Source organism: Megalops cyprinoides, chromosome 4 (assembly GCF_013368585.1).
Source record: "Megalops cyprinoides isolate fMegCyp1 chromosome 4, fMegCyp1.pri, whole genome shotgun sequence".
NCBI classification, from domain to species: domain Eukaryota; kingdom Metazoa; phylum Chordata; class Actinopteri; order Elopiformes; family Megalopidae; genus Megalops; species Megalops cyprinoides.
The window spans coordinates 23,033,001-23,052,326 of NC_050586.1; the positions used below are offsets into that span (position 1 = coordinate 23,033,001).

At 40.7% G+C, this 19,326-nt stretch overlaps 1 protein-coding gene across 1 annotated transcript in view; it reads left to right on the forward strand.

The window, feature by feature from the left end:
* The window catches only part of si:dkey-215k6.1 (transmembrane protein 132C), a 165,473-nt gene that overhangs the window by 130,348 nt on the left and 15,799 nt on the right, over nucleotides 1-19,326 (forward strand). The window contains exon 5 of the mRNA XM_036527031.1: nucleotides 14,037-14,180. Coding sequence (XP_036382924.1) covers nucleotides 14,037-14,180 — 144 coding nt within the window. The remainder of the gene's footprint in view (nucleotides 1-14,036; nucleotides 14,181-19,326) is intronic.

Here is a 19,326-nt window from a genome sequence, read left to right on the forward strand (position 1 = left end):
CAGACAGTTTGCCATATAAGGCATGCAACAGATAAAGTATACACTATATAAATAATAATGTATTGCTTACCATTTGCGATTAATATTTCAACAGGTATTTCAGCAGATCTTTATCGTAAGTGTTTTCACCCTCTCGGTGCCTTGAAGTGATTGTCAAATAGTTCATCCTTGCTCACACAATTATGTTACATGATTAGAGACAGGGATGCTCAAATGCTCACAATCATCAGCAGCTGTTACCATCCAGCCGTTTCCGGTCCTCAGTTGTATGTTCAGGATATGACCCTTTGAGTTTGTAACGAGAGGGTTTCCACATTGAATTCACAAGTGGGTCATACTTAATTTCAACTGAATGTTTATACATTTCAATTACATTACAGTCATTTAGAAGACATTCTTTTCCAGAGCAAATTGTGGGAGAGCGTAAGTATATTCTCCTGATTAATGTCAGAAATAGTGCCAGACCTGGCTGAAAATATTCCTGGACCAGTGAGAAGTATATATGTAACTTCATTAAAGTACTAGTGCAAGTTAACTGTGCTTACCCTGAGTACACCGTAGCATTCGTAATAACCCCACTTAGAAAAACATACAGCCGTAATAACCAGAACCATAAAATACTATAAACTCAGTTTGTACAAAAGATGGGAAGATGGAAGTGGTAGGGGATGGAGACAGGAAGGGAGCCAAGGTGCAGTCTGAAGAGGTGAAGAGGTGAGTCCACAGTCTGTGTTGGAAGCTAACCAATGTTATTGCTGTCCTGACCACAGTGGGAAGTTTGTTCCACTACTGGAGGGCCAGTATTGTGCCTGGGAAGCACAACCACACAAGGAGGGGGCAGTCAGTCACCTTGAGGTTGCAAAATGGAGAGATCTGGCCGGGATGTATGATTTGAATATTGATTTGAGGTATGGTGGAGCTGTTCAGGAGGGAACAATTAACCATGACTCTTGAAAACAGTTCATAAACAATAAGTGGGTTTTAAGTAGCTAGTAAGATTATCACTTCCCAGTTTCTACTGGTTGTTGGAACACTGCTTTTAAAATTACATTTAATTGTAAATAACAACATTGTGAACTCAGAATCTACAACTTGACCTAAAATCAAGTAAACCATTCAGAGCATACAATATATACATTTATCAAATATTTAATTATCAAATATACTCATACCTAATTGAGTGGTACCAATATATTTCTCAATTGCTTGATGAAAACTGCATCTTGGTGGTTTATTGAGAGTGGTGTGCTAATGTACCTGTCATGCCTGTTAGGCAGGTTGGTGTTGCTTGGAAGAGCAGACCTCAGTCCAGGCGAGTCTAGAGCTCTTCACCTGCTCAGAAACCCCTGCTTTCTCCATTGGTGCTCAAATGGAGGATATTCCCAGTGGTGCTGGTCTGAAGCAGTACGTGCCAAATGTGATGCAAGGCCTGTTTTACAGCTCTCCACAAGGGGTTGCCCAGATTGAATAGCTCTCCCATCAAAAAGTCAGTGTGTGAGCTGGAAAGCATTGCTTTAACACCAGGCAAGTAAAAAGCACTGCAGCACTCTTATTCCACTTTTCTTACTTTTTCAGATTTGTCTACAGCCACTCACACTTCAACTGTAATTTTTCTTTTGGGAAAATCCTAAACATCCCGGATGCAGGACAGAAATGCTTCTCATGTCACAATTTTTTTCGCTTGCTGAGCAGTCTTAGACCTTTCACCGAAACAGACAGACAGCAGGTGTTGATTTCCGCGCTTCCCACTCGTTAACAGCAGACGACTGTGGTCGACGCATCTGCCCCGTTCACTTTTGTCGTGTGCGTGGTTACACGAGGTCTTTTCACCTTCCCCTGAAGATCTCGAAAGTGGCTGATATCGTGCGCGGATAGCTAATCAATCATCCCCTTTGCTTAATGCTATCATTGTTATAAAGAAGCCCGCGGCCGTGACTCGGGGGCCGTGACGGATGCCTGACCGAGCTGCGGAGAGGGTGCTTGCGGCTCAGTGTTCGCCCTACTTGTTACCAGTGAGACCAAGCCGAGGAAGAAAGCAATTTCGCAAGAAATTAGGCAAGTCACTTAACTTGAATTGACAGAGGTGGAAATGAAAAGCCCAGTGGAATTCCTGAGCCTCCCTCTAATAGGTCCACAGGGTAGCGGCAGCACAGAGCCTAATGCAATTAGAGGCTGGGAAATTGAAAGAACGATTCTCATGTGAATGTTCGGATGGCCCATTAGGTTTCATATCTACAGAATGTCTTCATCTCCTTTTTCTCTCTCCCCTTCTTTTATGCGGGTAAAAAGGCTTGTCTTCATTTATCATACATTAGATAGCAAACTGCCTTGTTGTATTTAATAATCCTGCATGATGAATTGCTTGTTTCCCAAAGGTTTGATATTAATAGTGAGCATACGGCAATCAACATGCAGCCCCAGTAATCAAAGGAAGAAAATAAATGCTGGTACTTTGCATACTTGTGGTAACTGTTAATGGCTTTTCTGCGCAGGTTGTTTTAAATAAGATAAATCAAACAAGGTCTTAAGTAGATTAATGGACTCTGGTACCAAATACCTCTGGTCTTTTTAAAAGAATGTTCTTTAATGTTATGGTCAAACATTTGTTGTAGTATCCTGCGAGGTACAGGTGACCTGGATTTGTTCAGCTAAACTACTCTTTTTCACACATTTTTCATATAAGCAATTTTATAGAAAAATAATTGCAGTACTCACCCTTGTACTCACCCACTTAAGAACGTGTGCACATTAGAATCACCTGGGACAAAATATGTTTCTTTTAAGTGATCTGCAGGTTAGCCCACTGTACATGGTTACAGATATTGATGGCATTGTTCTTATTGAGTTTGGCCTGGGAGAACAAACCTCATGACCCATTGAATGTGTTTGACTGGATTTTATAGACTCTGTCTCCTTTAATCTAAGGCTGCAAGGAGGCTAGCAGGACAGTAATTGACATAGCCATCAACAAGTTTACAAATAACTCATTTAGCTATTCTGTTAGTCTGTTAGTGGAGTAGTGCAGAAAAGCACTTCCTAATTTTATGTGTAACTAAAGCAGGGGAAACAGAAAGGGAACAGAAGTTGTTAGTTAGAACAAGCTAAAACATTCAGCAGAAAGAAACTCTCAGAAACCACAACATGTTGGAGGGAGAAGGATGCAGGGTCTTGCTGGCTGACTAGGACTACAGCTGTGCAGCTTCCTCCTCCAGGCCAGGTCAGTTAGTGTTTCTCTGTGTCCGATATGTGGCACCATGACATCCTCTCCCACCTCCCCTAGGGGTTTGCAGTGACACTTAGGCATTTTGATTTAAAATCCCTGTGACGCCCCGATCTCATTAGCGCAGTGGGATGCTACTTCCTCCCCTCTGCCCAGTAGGGCTCTATTTGTGGGAGAATGAATGGTTCAATTACCAGATGACTAATATATGAAGTGTAATTAACATTGTCATGCAGCTAATTTTCATTTATTTCTGTGCTATCAGTCTTTAGAGGCACATTATCTATTCCTGGCAGCCGCCCCTGACTCCTACTCTCCCAAACCTCTCCAAACTAGCTCCAGCTCCATGTTGCGGATATGCCAACAGTTTATGTAACCTTTTAATATACTTGGCTGACTTTAGTTCCTTTCTGCTGTCTTTCACTTTAAGCTACTATATTTGTTATGGTGGTCAGCTGGGGTGGAGTGTAAGTGTGAAAGTGTATGTGTGTCTGTGGATGTGGATGTGTCAAAATAGCCATACACTTTATCCCTTCTGAAAATTCCCTGCCATGACTTTTGATTGTAATTGTTGAGCTTTTCTCTGCATCTTAACAGTACATTGTACAGTATATTTTGCAAGTAGATCTAGGGTACTATCACCATGTGGGGTGGTTATTTCATTTGTTTTTGGAATCCACAGTCACAAACAAGGCAGTTTGTTGGTTTGCTTAAATGCTGTGGGTGCTGACCTCTTTGCTTGTAACCAGTGCTGTGCGTTTAGTCAACAGAGCACACCTATTTTTGTCTAAACAGAAGCTTGGCCCATGTGTTGGAACAAATAACCAGTGCATTAAGGCAGTTCAATCTAAATTTGTCTCTGCTGCGGTGTGCAGACGAAGCTCAGGGCACACTCGCAGGATGCTCTTGATGTGTTTAATGGATCCGCAGTAAATCGCCGCTAAGTGCCTCTTTCCAATTTACCCCTCACAGCTGAGGCATGTGAAGAGAGCAGGAAGGAAGGAGGGAGGAAGAATGAAAGAAAAGATGGAGAAAATCAGGCTACTTCACAAAACCCTCTAGCTAAAACTGCCAGGAATCCAAAATATGCTGGCCATGGAACAAATTGAGTCTCCTACAAACAGCAAATAAACGATTAAAAAGTGAACTGGTGTTCCGTAGTTGACCTAATGTCTGCACAGGTGACATTGCTACACGCATTAAGGATAACATAAATAAAAGCCAAATAAAAATCAGGATTTTTAATCAGGATGAAGTGCTGAAGTGCTGTGTCCCCTCTCAGTATCCATGGTAAATATTTTAAGATGTATTTTGTGACTTTCCCTTTACCATTTTGATGAAAAGAAATGCATAATTAGTGAGAGAAGCTTGGCAAGGCAATATACAGTACAAGGTAATATACAATTTACAGACAGAATGTAGACAAATGTGTCGTGACAGATTCCTGTGTCATCTTACATTTCTTACTAGATTTGACCAGGAAATGTTACATGAGGTATATTGATCTAGGATGCCTGGACTTCTTCCACATTCATAGTGTTCAGGTGACTTGAAGCCTTTTTTACACAGCACAGCTCTCCTGAATTATTTAATCGTGTCTGATTTCTGACTGAATCACACATGCATCTTATTATCGCCACAAATTTTCTGCACAAAAGAATCCTGAATTTTAACCAAATGAGCAAATGGGTTTTAGTATGATTTCTATTTAATGGTATGATTGTTCTTCAGCGATCCTTTTGTATGTACACAGCAAAGTTTAATTAAAATATGATTGCATTTTGAGTGAGCTGCCTTAGGTATGCCTGCAACTTGCAGCAACAGCTTGCAGTTGCTTAGTATAATGTTGAAATAGAGCTATATGATTAATTATCCCATTTACGCTATTATGATATAGATGTCGGGTTTACTGACATTTTAATAAATTGCACTTTAGTTGTTTAATGATTTGGGACATTACTGCTTAACAAAGAGCATAATTCACATTAAAATTGGCATGTTGCATATACAATGCAAATGGAGTGTGTATACATCTACATGTGCATATAGATGTGGTTGCTTGTAAATATTCGGATTTTAACAGAAGAGGCTAAAAAAGAAGGAAAAATGTCACAGTAAAACAAAGTTTTTTGTGGTACAAGGCTGCAGCATTACTTATTTAATGATGAAGCATTATTTTTTGGCAGTACACTCTAGCAAGACTGAAAGTGTGAGATGAACCCATGTGACCAAGTGAAACAAATCAACCAGGAAAAAAATTTAAAAAGGTTTATCAAGGGGATTAAAATGGGGGTGAGGGCAGAATGAGGGGAAAAACTCCAAAGTCCAGTCCAAGAGTTCAGTGAGGAAGCCATGTTCCTCTTCTTGTCCTGAACCTGTTCACCAAGTGTGTGCTTAAGTCAAACATTTCTTTTTCACCTCAACTGGTACTTCACACTGAGCAGTTTGAGGCTAGGCTTCTTCTGCCACCACAAATTAGGATTGTGTCAGCATGTGTTCTAAAACGAGCCCAGGAAGTCCTTATATGGCCTGGGATGGCGCCAGCAGGCTCTGACGTACCTGTGCTGAATTTTTATCAGCATTTTTATGAATCACATTTACATCATGTCTCACATGAGTGGCTCATGTTATGGAAAAAAATGTTCACATTGCTCCAATTTTGTAAATTTTGATGAAAGTCGAAGGGATTTTCTAGCTTTCTTTAGTTGGTCATCGAAAATGTGTGTCGCCAGTGGGGTTTTGACTAATTGAGTATCAGCTGTGCCTCTGATTGACCCATTTGTGAGCATTCGGACAAGGTCTAAACAGGACACTTTTCGGCGGGGCCCCACTGGTCTCCATGCATCAAAACGCGCACGCCTCATTACCTCTGTGCTCAGCCAGGCGGTGTGTCATTACGTGCTGCGCGTTGCCAAGGAAACCTATGGTCGGGAGGGCATGTGTGGTGCACTCGCTGGCGTTGCTTCCGCATTCCGCCATCAGTGGACGGACGGACTGGTCGAGGGAGTTGATCCTGACTTACAGGGCAACGGTCTGGGAGTTACTCAGCCTTATCAGCCATGTGGAGATCTGTGGGTGCGTGTCGTCAACATTGCCGTGGCTTGCGCTGAGATCCAGCGGGGGTGTCGAAGCAGTGGCACTCCTGAAAGGGCCACCAAAGGGAGAGAAAGTGGCAAGAAGTCAGATAAAAACATCTCTCCCTCTTTCTTTGAGAATGTAGCAGATAACACACTCCACCGCATGATTCATCTCCGCCGATTGTAGTGCACGTGGGTCCTCTGTGACTCATCTGGACGTGTCAGTGCCTAAATCAGCTTGAGAGATCATGATGCTGGTTCAAGCTGGCTCATTTCCTGCTCTCATCCCATGTGCAGGTGTGTTGTAGGTCGGTGGAAAGAAACAATAGGGCCAGCTGCCTTCAGAGACATCCAGCACAGATGCAGGGGTGAAGTAGGGGCATAAGGAGCCATGCTACACCATGTTAAGATCCTCTCAGCCAATAAGAACTCTACAGAATTTTATTATAATTTTAATGAAGATTGTAGTGTGCTATACAGCAATATTGAGAGTGATTGTGCAACTGCTAGGGCAGACAATCCAGTTGAGGTCTGCTATCTGCCTTCTCTAACAAGCCACACATTTGCTGTATAACAGGGACAGACAATTTGTTTGGTCGCTCAGGTAACTCAGTACCTCAGGTGACTGATTAATCATGGGGGATCTAATCTAACCAGAGATGGGAGCTGCGTGGTCACCCTGACAGGATCTGAATGTGCTTTTAATGGCTTACCCAATTGAACATGTGTGCTGTAGAAGATAGCAACAATAAAAGTCCCCCACTGGCATGAGCAGCTCCTGACACAGTGGTAAAATGTTTTCTCAGTTTTAATATGAAACAGAATGACCACAGTGTCTCTTGAATTTCAGATTCAATTTTTTTTTTGAATTTTGAAATAATATACTAAAAATATACTTGTGTGAATAAAATGTATTGAAATACTGTATGTTATTCAGTCCAAGAAAATATTGCAAATACATTTAAAATATTAGTGCAAAATAGAGATATACTGCAATATACCAAGATGGAAATAATTTTGTACTGATTGAGCTAAAATTATATGATGATACATCATTATATTCTGATAGCTAATTTATACCCAGATAGATGTGAATTTGGGAGTTGTGTATAGCAGAATAATCATGCAGTCATTAACGTTAAAGAAAACTCCAACCTTGTTTTTCTGATGAGGCGGGTCATGATGAAAATACACACTCATGGTTTTGAGTAATGCCGTGTTTCCTTGTCACTGACATTAAGCATTTATAAGTCTTCCTTGTCTTCACTATGAAAATGTTCCTAGGCATAGTTAATAAGTAAATAGCTTTGTGTGACTGCTATTTTTGGGCTTCACTGTAGGAAATCAGTCACTTATGTTAGTGCTCTATATAAACGTGCATACACAGACACACACACACACACTCACTCTCGCACACACACACTCAGACACGCACATAATCTGTTGTTCTTTTGAGACCACTCTCCCAAGGTTATTGGAAGCACTGAAAAGAGTAATATTACAAAACAAAACCTTTACAGCGAAGTCAGATGACGTAGCATGATGTTTTGGGACTTCTGTGATTAGACATGCAGAGAAAGGAAGTTTCTGATTATGGGATTACAGGACATTCCGCAAAATACAAAATATGTAGTAGCGTCAAAATTGGATTTGGTCACTGATACTTTCTGATCTGAAATTAGCATAAATTGTTTGGTAATCTCACAGCTGCGGATTAAACCCCCTTTTGAATTGCTCTCAGACATGGCAGGGCAGTAATGACATAGCATTGTATATATAGAGCTGATTTAAACCTTATTTCAGGGCTGTTATTCCTATCTCCCTGTGTCTTCCCTGTTGTCACAGTTTCTGACACTTGGGGGTTTAGCTTGCAGCACTGGAGTGTTGGTGCCACACTGAGCCTGTATGGATCTGGGGTTCATACTAAACTCTAATACAACAAAATAACACAAACAAAATACTCCACATCTGCCTGTGGCTGCATAAAAAAAAAAACTGAATTCTCTGTCAGCTCTCATCGGAATGTGTGTACAGATTCGCTTCCTATGTTAGGACCAAACCTGAGTATTCTGACCAAGGTCAGCATCCTTCTCGAATGCAGTGTGTGTGTCTTGCATGGGGGTTTTTAGATGTCCGCACTTCCAGTTCTCTGTGACCGCCACCAAAGGGATGCGCCCCCTATTCGCTCAAATAAGATGCAAACGTGCACTGGACCATGGTGAAAGATCAAAACTGTGTTAGCAGAAATAAGATTGCATGGAAATTGGAGCCCCGGGGCCCTGCAAGTCAAGCTAAAGTGGTTTTGAGAAACGACGCTCCCTAAATTTTTGCGGAAGGAGCTGTGTTGCGAGGCAGTGCACGTGGCGTGAGGGAGCAACAAAGCAAGAGCCCAAGAGTTATGTGTATTTATGCAGCATTACAAACATTCCACTTTGCGGTAACTTTCTTTTTTCTATTGCAGAAAGGCGTACTTCTCCCAGACTAGGGCCTTTTCAAATATAAAAAAATAACACAATGAATGCAGTATGTCTTGTCTTTTGAACAACTTTTTTTATCATTTTTTTTTTCAATATTACAGAAAGTGAAAACTGTAATTGTATTGAGTTTTGCTTTGTGTTTTTTAATTGGAAAACCCCCAAAGCATTATTATTGTGCATGAGCAAGAATTACTGTAGCATGAGAGTTCCCAGTTTGAGACGTGATTAGTTTCCTTCAGCCCTGTTGCTTAATATACCCTGCAGAGCGAGTCCTCTGATGTATTTTTACACGGCTCCCTGCATTGCAGTACCTTTTTCCATCAGGTGTTATGCATAGCATCCTACCAGGACCTTCCCCAATGTGTTCTGCTTATGAGGCCTTTAGACTCTGTTTTTGCTCCAATGCAGCATGCTGTGGCAGGTGACCATTCACACCATGCAAACGGAATGCAATATCTCAAACGGAATGTGCCTGCCTTTGAAGTTGGTAGAATGCACCTGATGTGACAGGACACTTAATAATTTAGCAGGACAAGCATAAAATACTTTTTAAAAAAATCAAACAGGATTTTTTTTTTATTACTGAAGGCAAAACACATTAACAGGACGGCCATAAAGGGATTAGTGATGCACCGTCATGGACATTAATTTTCATTTTCCTGGACTGTGCGCTGCGAAGACACTTCTTCCTCACAACACTGATAACTGCCCCTGGGAGAGTCTCAGGAGCTGTTTCCTTATCTGGTGATTTCTTTGCTTTAAGTACTGTTTGCTGACAGTATTTGTTTGTGTGAAGTCTTGGCATCCCTTGTTTTTTTTCTCAAAGAATTTGTTCTTAATGAAGGAATATAGACAGTGGAGTATATTGAGACTGATGTATATATTAAAAGGCTCTGTGAATAGCTCAAACAGGAGGTTTGTATTTATGGTGCTGACCTCATCTATGGAGATTCAGTTTTTTTAAATAACACCTCAGTACTCTGTAATTCTATGGATTACAGTCATCTTCTCATATAGTGCATTCTGAGCTACTTGATAGGTAGCTTCTTATCTACCAGTTTTGAGCACATTTTTATCAGTCCCATCAAAGTGTGAATGGCAGAGCCCTGGCAGATGTCTTATTGTATGTTTTTTTTCATGGTAGTACCCACCATGAAAAATTTGTGTCCTTTCCTAGTCATGCTGTATTTAACCTTTTTTCATGATAGAATTTTTCTTTTTCTATTTTTATTTTCTATGTCTATTTTTTGTGCTTCTTGTTTGTGGATAGATTGTGTGTTCTTGCAATTCACTATAAAGAGAAATGAAAAAACAATTGCCAATTTGACACCATGGTCCTTGAAAATATTAGTTCCAGAATGTCATTGAAATGACTTGAGAAAAGATAGAAATGCAAACAGCAAAAATCTTAATACAGTAGACATTATTACCCACAATCCTCTGTAATAAATGTTTGCTGTTGTTAAATAAGAAAGCATGGGAGAAAATCAGAATCCTAATCTGTATTTCCAGTACTTTAATCCTCATCGTCTGATTACCCCATGCTGTTGAATCGCATCTTCTAAGTGGATTCTGCCTGCGGTGGGATTTTCAATAGATATTAAAACCATATTCCTTTTTTATATCAGCATTAACATCTAACAGTCTGTCACTGCCCTGGGTCACTCTACAGCTTCTTAACAGCCATGCAAAGCCTTGCTCTCCTTCTCTTCCTCCTTGTTTGCTTGTCAATCTCCCCGCAGGCCAAATTAACGTGAGTTTTTCTTCATTCTGCTCTGAAATTCACAGCATGCTCAAAGTGGATGCTGGTCCCCAACCAAATTGCATTATTGGGCTCTGGCTGTTTCCCTGTCACTAAATAACACTGGAAATTAATGTTGCACCTCATTCCTCACACTAATTGCTTTCATGATGTTCTCATAAACATTTAGGTAGTGACTAAGTAGTAAGACTAAATCCAACATAGTGTGGTATTCATGAATTTTCGTTACTTTTTGACTATCAGATGCTTTCACCACAAGGCCTGTTCCATAACCACTTAAAGTGATTCCTGCATCGATAAATGACTTAATGGGGGTGCTGAATTACACACGATAGGCTACATAAAGGTATGTGGTATCTAGCCACCAAAATTGTAATTTTTTGTCACATGTCTCACTGAGAACAGGAGGGGGACCACATGACCAAAGGGTAGACCCTGATCTTGGTAATCTGTCCCCAATGACACTGTATGCTGAATATGAGGAAGAAATGCTCTGAGTTTAATGTTCCATCACAGCAGCAATGCTGGGCATTATCTATGTGTGTGCAGCAATTGATCATTGCTCATTTCATTTGAAGGTATTTTCTTGTAGTGTTAGACAGTTGTATTGGAAATCAGTAAAACATAAGTCATGTTTATATCTGGAGTTATTTAAGACAAGACAGGGCAAGATGTTTAATTTTAATGCTAATACTGTGATGATGTCATTTCATGCATCACTTACATCCTGCAAACCAGGAGGCGTTTTTGTTGGGGTCCTTTGACAGCAAATGCCAGAGAGGCCAGAAAAAGCTTTCAGTATACACTGCTATGTCTTGCATTGCATATGCATTGCTAAAGAACAGCATATTTTTTGTCAGGTTTAGCATCCAGATAATTTTTTATGTATTAACCCCAGTGGTGATAAATCTGATGAATGTGTAATTCCTTAATGGATAAAGCTGTGATTGAGGATGCTAAATTCTGGAGGGTGGAAGAGAATCTTAGACTGTGAGGTCTCAATACTGTACGTATGCTTCCTACAAGGAAGGAGTGCCTGAGATTTTGCTGCGCTGCAGTTCTTGGACCGGGCGCAACAGGGGAGCTGGCACTGTCCCTTGCCTGATGGATGGGTCCCTAGGCAGCTCTTCAGCCCAGCACTGACTGCAATTACCCAGAGCGGCCGAGTGGATTCCCTCCCGTAATGACCGCGCAAGTGCCCATTGTTTTAATCCTGCCATCGGCCCCAAGAAAGGCGCTGGCTCTCAACTGTACATTTTTCACTCAGTTATTACATGCGTGCTGATATCGATCTTGTGCTCTGATGTAGCTTGGCTCTGCTGTTTCCGTTTTTAGAAATGACTCTTGCACACAGTTGTGCAAGGCCACAAGGGTCTGGTGGGCGTTTACCTGAGGTCTGCCATCTTGGTGTTTTTGTCAGTGACAGAGGAGGGCAGGTGGACTGGTAAAATATGGTGGTGGTGATGGTAGGCAAAATGAAAATGAAGCAATAATTGATCCTGGGCCAAGACCTTGTTTTCCAGCAAAATGGCAGCTTCAGCCTTCCGCAGTCATTAGGTGAGCCCATCTAGCTTAAATTGTTCTCTCTCTGGAAAAACCTCTCCTCTGGTGGCTGCTGTGTGCTTTGCAGCCCACCCGCTGTTTGTCATACATATACAACTGTGCAGTCATCAGTGGGCTAGTGATGCTACCATGCAGGTGGTTGTGTGAAATTCAAAGCAATATCTCTGCCTCATTGCAATAAGTAAGGAGCGGAATGTTGTGTGTGTATGTGGGTGGGGGGTGTTGCTGAGGGGGTTTACCTCAGAGATAGTTTCCTCTCTGTACTCATTACAAAAAGGTCGGAAATAAATTAGAGCCTGGAGTAGGCATTAATTTTGCCTGGCTCTCTATGCCACCTTGCTCCCTTCCCCCCTCCCCCGTGCACCCCAACTGGCAGCGAGGTCATTGCCGAGACTCACGCTCTAATGTCTCCTCATTATCGCCACCGAGACGGGTCAGGGGGCCAGATGCACTGGCCTGCTCTTTGAGAGCAATTACCAGCCATTTTATAAAGTTTAAATGTCAATTCAGTGTGGGTTTCTGCTAGCTTTGATCAGACTCAGTGTGATACTGTTATGTTTAGTAATTCACTCCCTCAGTGATTATCGTGAAAATGGTCAGAGGCTAAATCGTGGTGTCATTTTTCAAAGTTCCTCTGGCAAAAGTTCATATCTTGCGCCCTGTTAGTAAGATTCCAAAGAATTTCCAGTTTATTCCAAAGAGTCATAAAAGATGAAATGAAGAGCAGGAAGTCCCCAGGGTTCTATACATTTGTTCAATGAAGTTTTTCGTAAAGGTGCCAAAAGAATTTCCTCATTGTAGTTGATTCAGCAGCAGAGCTGGAACGTGCTGTTTGTGTCTGTCATTCCCATCAGTTAGAGTGCCCTCTGTAAGACATAGCTATGTGTTTCTCTCTCACTTCTCTATCATGTTAGTATCTCATGCTGGCTTACCGTGTAATTCTCTCCCTCCTGTGGTTCTCTGGATGTGTTGGTTTTGCAATCCTCATCTTGTTGTGTCAGGAAGAAAAAAAAGATCTGCCTTGCACTCACTTCTGAGTTCTTTCAAACATGCGTAGATTTTTAGATATATACATTTTGTTTCAACACAGACAGATGATTCCCTGCCTGCCACTAACATAGTGGGGAGGTGGCATTCATCGGGATGTATGTCACATGAGGAAAACGTGAGGAAAACAACATTGCTTTGCCCGATGTTTTCACAAAACTGATCAACCTCACTCACCCAACAAGCTAGTACCCCAAAGTTGAAAGTCGCTAATCAAAAAATACTAGCCCTCAAGTGCATTACGGTGAACACCTACAGCTCAGTTTGGCTCATGAACCACTGTGGCCAAGAGAGTTTTCACCATCACCTGCAAATTGCCATGTAGCGTTTCTGTTGTTTTTAAACCTGACATCAAAAAGGCTGGGACAATTTAACTGTGCAATCAATCCAAACACAGAGGAGCTATCAAACACGGGGACATGGAGTGTTGCTTGTGCACTCTGTGAAATGGAGGCACTGCTGAGCCAGCCTTCCCTGTCTGTAATGGTCAACAATCCTACATCACATTCTGCTTGGGCTCTGTTACTAAACTGAACTATTTCCTTATACAGCAGACTAGAACCCACACAATTAACTTCAGCCTTCTGCTTTGATCTGTGCATGATGAATGCATATTCACCTTTCTAAAAAATGAGTTCACATTGATCAGTCAACTTTAATCTTAGATCAGTAAATTTAAATACAAGTGCACATTTTATTCTGCACAAACCCAATTTGGAAAGTTTAAATTTGAATGGTCCACAAAATTGATTAAATAAATTGTGTTTTTTATTGAAAAAAAGAAGAAACTCTTGCATTTCTTTGATTGAATCCAGGCAGAATTCTTAATTACAGTGCATTGTTAATATCTCATTGCCTGTGCCTGATTGTCTCTCTGGTCCCGATTCTAGGACACGGAAATCCTGAACACGGCCATCCTGACGGGGAAGAGGGTGGCGGTGCCAGTGAAAGTGGTGACAGTGGAGCGGGATGGCACCGTGCGGGAAGTGGAGGAGACCATCGGCTGCAGTTCCACCGATGAGGATGTTGTCAAGGTACTGCCCTGAAACTGTGCAGCGCAAACATAGGCAGTCTGTTGGTGTGTCAGCAAAAGTTCTGCAACATTATTAACCATCAGCCATTTCTCTCTCTTTTTTGTAGAGAGTAATGATTGAAATATGTGATTACAGTAAGTTTGCAGTTTCTGCTTTAGGCTTAGAAGAGGGTTATGAAGACGTTTTTCCTCTAGCCTTAATGCTGGCTGTAATACTGCTTGGTAAACTGATGAGCAGTGGGAGAAACAGTAAAATTAAACAGAAACAAATCATTAGTTTTAACTCCGTGAGACCCAGCCTTGCAAATTCATGAAACTGTGAATGTCTAATATGCTGAATGTTAAGAACAACTGCACCATTCCTCTATTATTGTTTTACAAGCTACTTCGATATTTCTGTGCCATATTCAACACAAATGAGGAACTCACAGATGGCTGTTTGCAATTATTCCAGAGGAGGATTTATTCACAGTCTGAAACAGACTTCTACAACTCAGCAGGCAAGTTAATTTGAACTAATTTAAACAAAATACTGTGGCTGTCCTGGTGAAGCAGCCAATGGGTGTGAGTGACACCATTGCCAGTTGAAGAATAGGAGTCTGTAGAGCAATGGCTGGGAGACAGTGGACAAGAGATGTTTGGGTCATAGTCTGCTGCTATGATGGTACTGTACTGCTTGAAGTCCCTTTCTTGATTCACACCAAATTATGAAATGAGAAAATGAAAGCCTGTTAAGAACAAGTGAAAACCAATGAAATTTGGCTGAGATGTGTATTTGATTAGAGTCCCGTGGTGCCTGTAAAACAGCACATTAAGGACTGATGGAGAAGCATTCAGCAAAAGAATTGAAATTGAGGTCACTGACAACAAATTGTTTTCAGCTTATAACTCAGTTCCTAACCGAGATTGCTATTCATCATTTCCATAATGTGATTTATGCTATGCAGCGGGTGTTTTATCACTGCAATGTTTTTTCTAATGAACAGAGGGGAACGACAAAAAAAAAAAAAAAACACATTACGTGTCTTACTCTGTGACGATGGCAGTTATCCAAAGCAGTGTTAATGTGTCGTCTGTTGTATTAAAATTGGTCTCACCAATGGGACAATGAGATCCTATTATTTACACCTTGGCCTTTGTCCAAAAGAAAAGATGTGTATCTGACAGCTTTGAAGTAAAAGCAGTTTCCGAGAACAAGAAGTGAAGTGACAAGACAACTGGTGTTATAAGAGAAGCAACAGAGTCACTCTTTCAATGCAAACCACAAAGAGTGTCCTTAGAATAATAGCAAGTCTTATTAGCCCTTTGTGAATCTCCTGTTTAGTGATGGTTCCATCATGTTCCATCTGGGGTAGAATTTCTTTCTACAAAATAATATTGAGCTGATTGGAGAACCCAAGCTGTTTTTCATCATCTCGGGTCTAAGTATTTCGTAAACAATTGCATCAGTACACAGCTGTAAATCACTTATGACTACAGCAAGATGCAGCTGACCAGGGATTCTGTATACTGTAGTATGTCACTGATAGTTGAGTTGTGGCTTCTGAAATGTAATTTGGAAGCTTGATGATGAAGGTGCCATTTTTAGCTAATTTACATGTACATTTAATTTTTTATCAGATGCTGTTTACCCTAAAAAAGTGAGAAGAGTCTGAACTCATGGCTCTGGATTTGTCTCGGTCGTAGTGTCCACAATCAAAAAATGGCCCTTCGTTAACTTCACAGGCATTGTGATACAGTGAACACAGTGAAAATAAAGCCGAGAGTAGACTGTATGGAGGAGTTCATCTGGGTTGGTGAATTTTTAATGCTGCATAGATAAACATCTTTGCAGTCGGAAACTGCTTGTGTCAACAGCTTAAGAAAGCAAATAAACTTGTCAGTTGCTGGGATCCTGTGGCTTACTATTCAAATCCCTTGTTAAACGGGTTGAACATTAACTCCTCATTGAGGAGGTTAGGGGCATAATTGGCTCCTGTGAAGATTTCTCCTGTAATGTCTGCAGTTATTGAATTCGACAAAGAAGGGAGAAAAGGATGAAACAAAGAGGATTACAAATTGATCTTCTTTCGGCGTTGTTTAATTAGGGAGGCCCGCCATTTGACACGTCTGAACCAGTCGCATCATTGAAATTGTCCTTTCCAAGTGCATGCAGTTCTAAGGGGGAACAGTCAGGGGTCTTGCCAATGTGAACAGACAGGCGCCGCGGTCTTACCTGCCAACAGGACAGTCCTAACCCAATCAAACTTTACAGGATTAGCGACCAGCAGGTATTATGCCTCTGACAGAAAGCGAATGAACCGAAAGTGGATTAACGCCAAACGGCACTTTCCTTCAGTTGGGCGCTAATGGGCTTAGAAGTGATATCTGCTGTTGCCTTTCATCATTGTCATTTCCAGTCCAGCATCTGTACCTTATATGAAGGTTTTGTATGGTTGCCCTGCAAAAAAGTGTCTGCTCGTATTGAGGCCTGTGGTTTAAAGCACACTGTTTTTTTTTTTTATAAATTATCACTCATGTTTTAAGAATATAGAATTTATCATTTCTGACAGATCAGATTTATGCACAGTTGAAGTGGAAATTGAATGGAAAGCTTCCTGTCAGTCTTGAGAGCTTTAAAAGGTGGCAGCTAGAGGTACAAAAATCTGGGAATTTTATGGGAAATTTTCCATATGAATTTATGGAAATTAGTAGGTTTCTTGCACACTGACTGCTTTTCTTTGAAGCTTTTTTGTCTTTAATATCAATTGAAATATACTCTTCAGGTAGTAATACAATAAGTGATATAAAATAAAACTTTAACTTTTTTAAAATTATAGGTTTGAATTTGAATTACGAAAACAATATTCGTTGAATATTAACATTCTTTCACTTGTTTTTTAAAATATTATGTAAATAATAACTGAGCAACTGTTTTTTTGTTTTGTTTTGTTTTTGCTAAAATAGCCAAAATGGCCTGCTCATCCTTTCAAACAAAAATGATATTTTATATATATATATATATATATATATATATATATATATATATATATATATATATATATATAATAATTCAAAATTATATGAGACATTCTTACTCAATAGTACTGTACTTATGCAAACTTGCTTCCGTACAAATTTAAGCCTAACATTCCAATTATAAATTAGTCATTATAGTGGACGCCATGCTTAGTGGAGGAACAAGTACCCTTATGAGCGGGCTGATTGATAAATCGGGACACACATGCTGTCACACTCTGGACAGTAACAGTGAAACCCACGGAGGTGGCCCTGTAAGGTGGAAACCAGACACACAAACACGGTGACACTTACTGTGCAAAGCCTGTCCCCTCTTGATGCGCAGTACCTGGCAAACAAGGCACTGCGGTCCCCTGGAGAGGCCCTGCCAGCACCAGTGTACACAAATGTATGGCTGTTGCAGATGCTTTTCCCTTACCTGTGCTCCCAGAGAGCATTGCTGCAACACTGCTGTCACCCTTTGTCCTAGCATGACACCAGAGGGCTAATCAGGCACCAAAAATACACCTTCTGTGTGGAATGACCCTTAAAACCTTACAGAGGCTGCAATTATCTTGTCAGAAACATAACATATAATCACTCATTTCTGGCCTTGTGCCCGTATGAACGGTTGTTTTGGTTTTTAGGGGACAAATGCAGAAATAATAAACAGCTCTTTGCCTTAGGCATGGATTTTCTAAGTAGTGGGTAGGTCAACGTTTTGATTCAACTAATCAGGCCCACAATGTCAAGTCTCTAATTGGGGTGCTTTTGGACTGATTTGCATTCTGTATGCCCGTAAATACTTTACTTCCCTGCCTCAGAATTGCTCGCGACATTTCTTCAAGCAACACATGGTCCCTGTATGAGATTAATTTGATAATTTCCAAGCTAGTTATCCCTCACTGATTCATGTTGGATCAATGCACCCGGACATAAATGGCTGCAACCTCAAAATGTCCTGGTACTCAGATGATTATAAAGCAATGCAAAGCAGCTCTCCTTTTGTCCTTGAGTTGCAAAATAATCTAAGACTCCAAATGGCTTAAAACCTGTAATCAGGGTTGTCATGCAGAACTCAATGCTCTAATGTCCTAACCCTTTTAAATGTTATAGGCTCTAATCAATATCTAATTACTCAGTAATTACTTTGCAATTCTAACACATGTTCGAAAGAGCGTGGAAGGCCCTGATGGCAAATACCTACTTAGTGTCCCCAGGCTGAAATCCGTCCTCATAATAGACAGGTAGTAGTCTTGGCTTGACCGCTCCTTAGGGCCCAATGAAATGAAATGCATACACAGTGAACAGTTGAGGGTAGTTTTCAACTTCAAATGACTTGTGGCCTGACCTTCCTGTCACCTCGACTCCAAATGGGCCTACTCCAGCCACCTCCCCTCCCATCTCAAACCCATAGAGGACTATTAGCAAACTCTACTTGTGCATTAGCATGCCATCAGGCACTGACAATGGAATGTAGCCCACAAGAGGAAGCCAAAGTTAATGTCCCATGCCACTGGACATCACTGCCGAATTATACAGAGAAAGTCTTTTCACTTTAAATTTCACTTTACTCAAGTCTAGGTTTGTACACTAGAAGGCCTTGAACTGTTAAGTATGGGTACGGGTAGCCATGATTAATTCTGATATAATGAATTATAAACACTTAATTTTTCCTATAATACAGTGTATTATTGCTGTGTAGTATTATTGCTTGCTTTCCCAATCATGGTGTAGGGTAGCATTGTGAATGCCTTTGTTGCATACTTGATTCTGTATTAGGTAGAATCATTGAAAACTGTCCTTTTTCTTCCTTTTGAAGTGTATTTGTGAAGTCATTTGTGATTTCAGTCAGTGACTAGATTCCAGGAATCAATTAACAACTCACTTTACCAATGGAAGTGAGGCTGGAAGGAAAATTAGAATGTGCTGTGGTCCCTCTGGGCTTGAGTCATGAAACATTGGCCTGGAGATAATGCCAATATTTGTATTTTGAAACAATGTCTATTATTATCTTTAACACCTAACCTGATTATTCTTTGAATGTGTGGAATGAGTAAAAAGATGGGAATTTCATGGCAATTATCTGTGTGGAAATCAAATGCACAACAGCAATCTTCTTTCCCAATTAGCAGTTGCATAGTTCCATT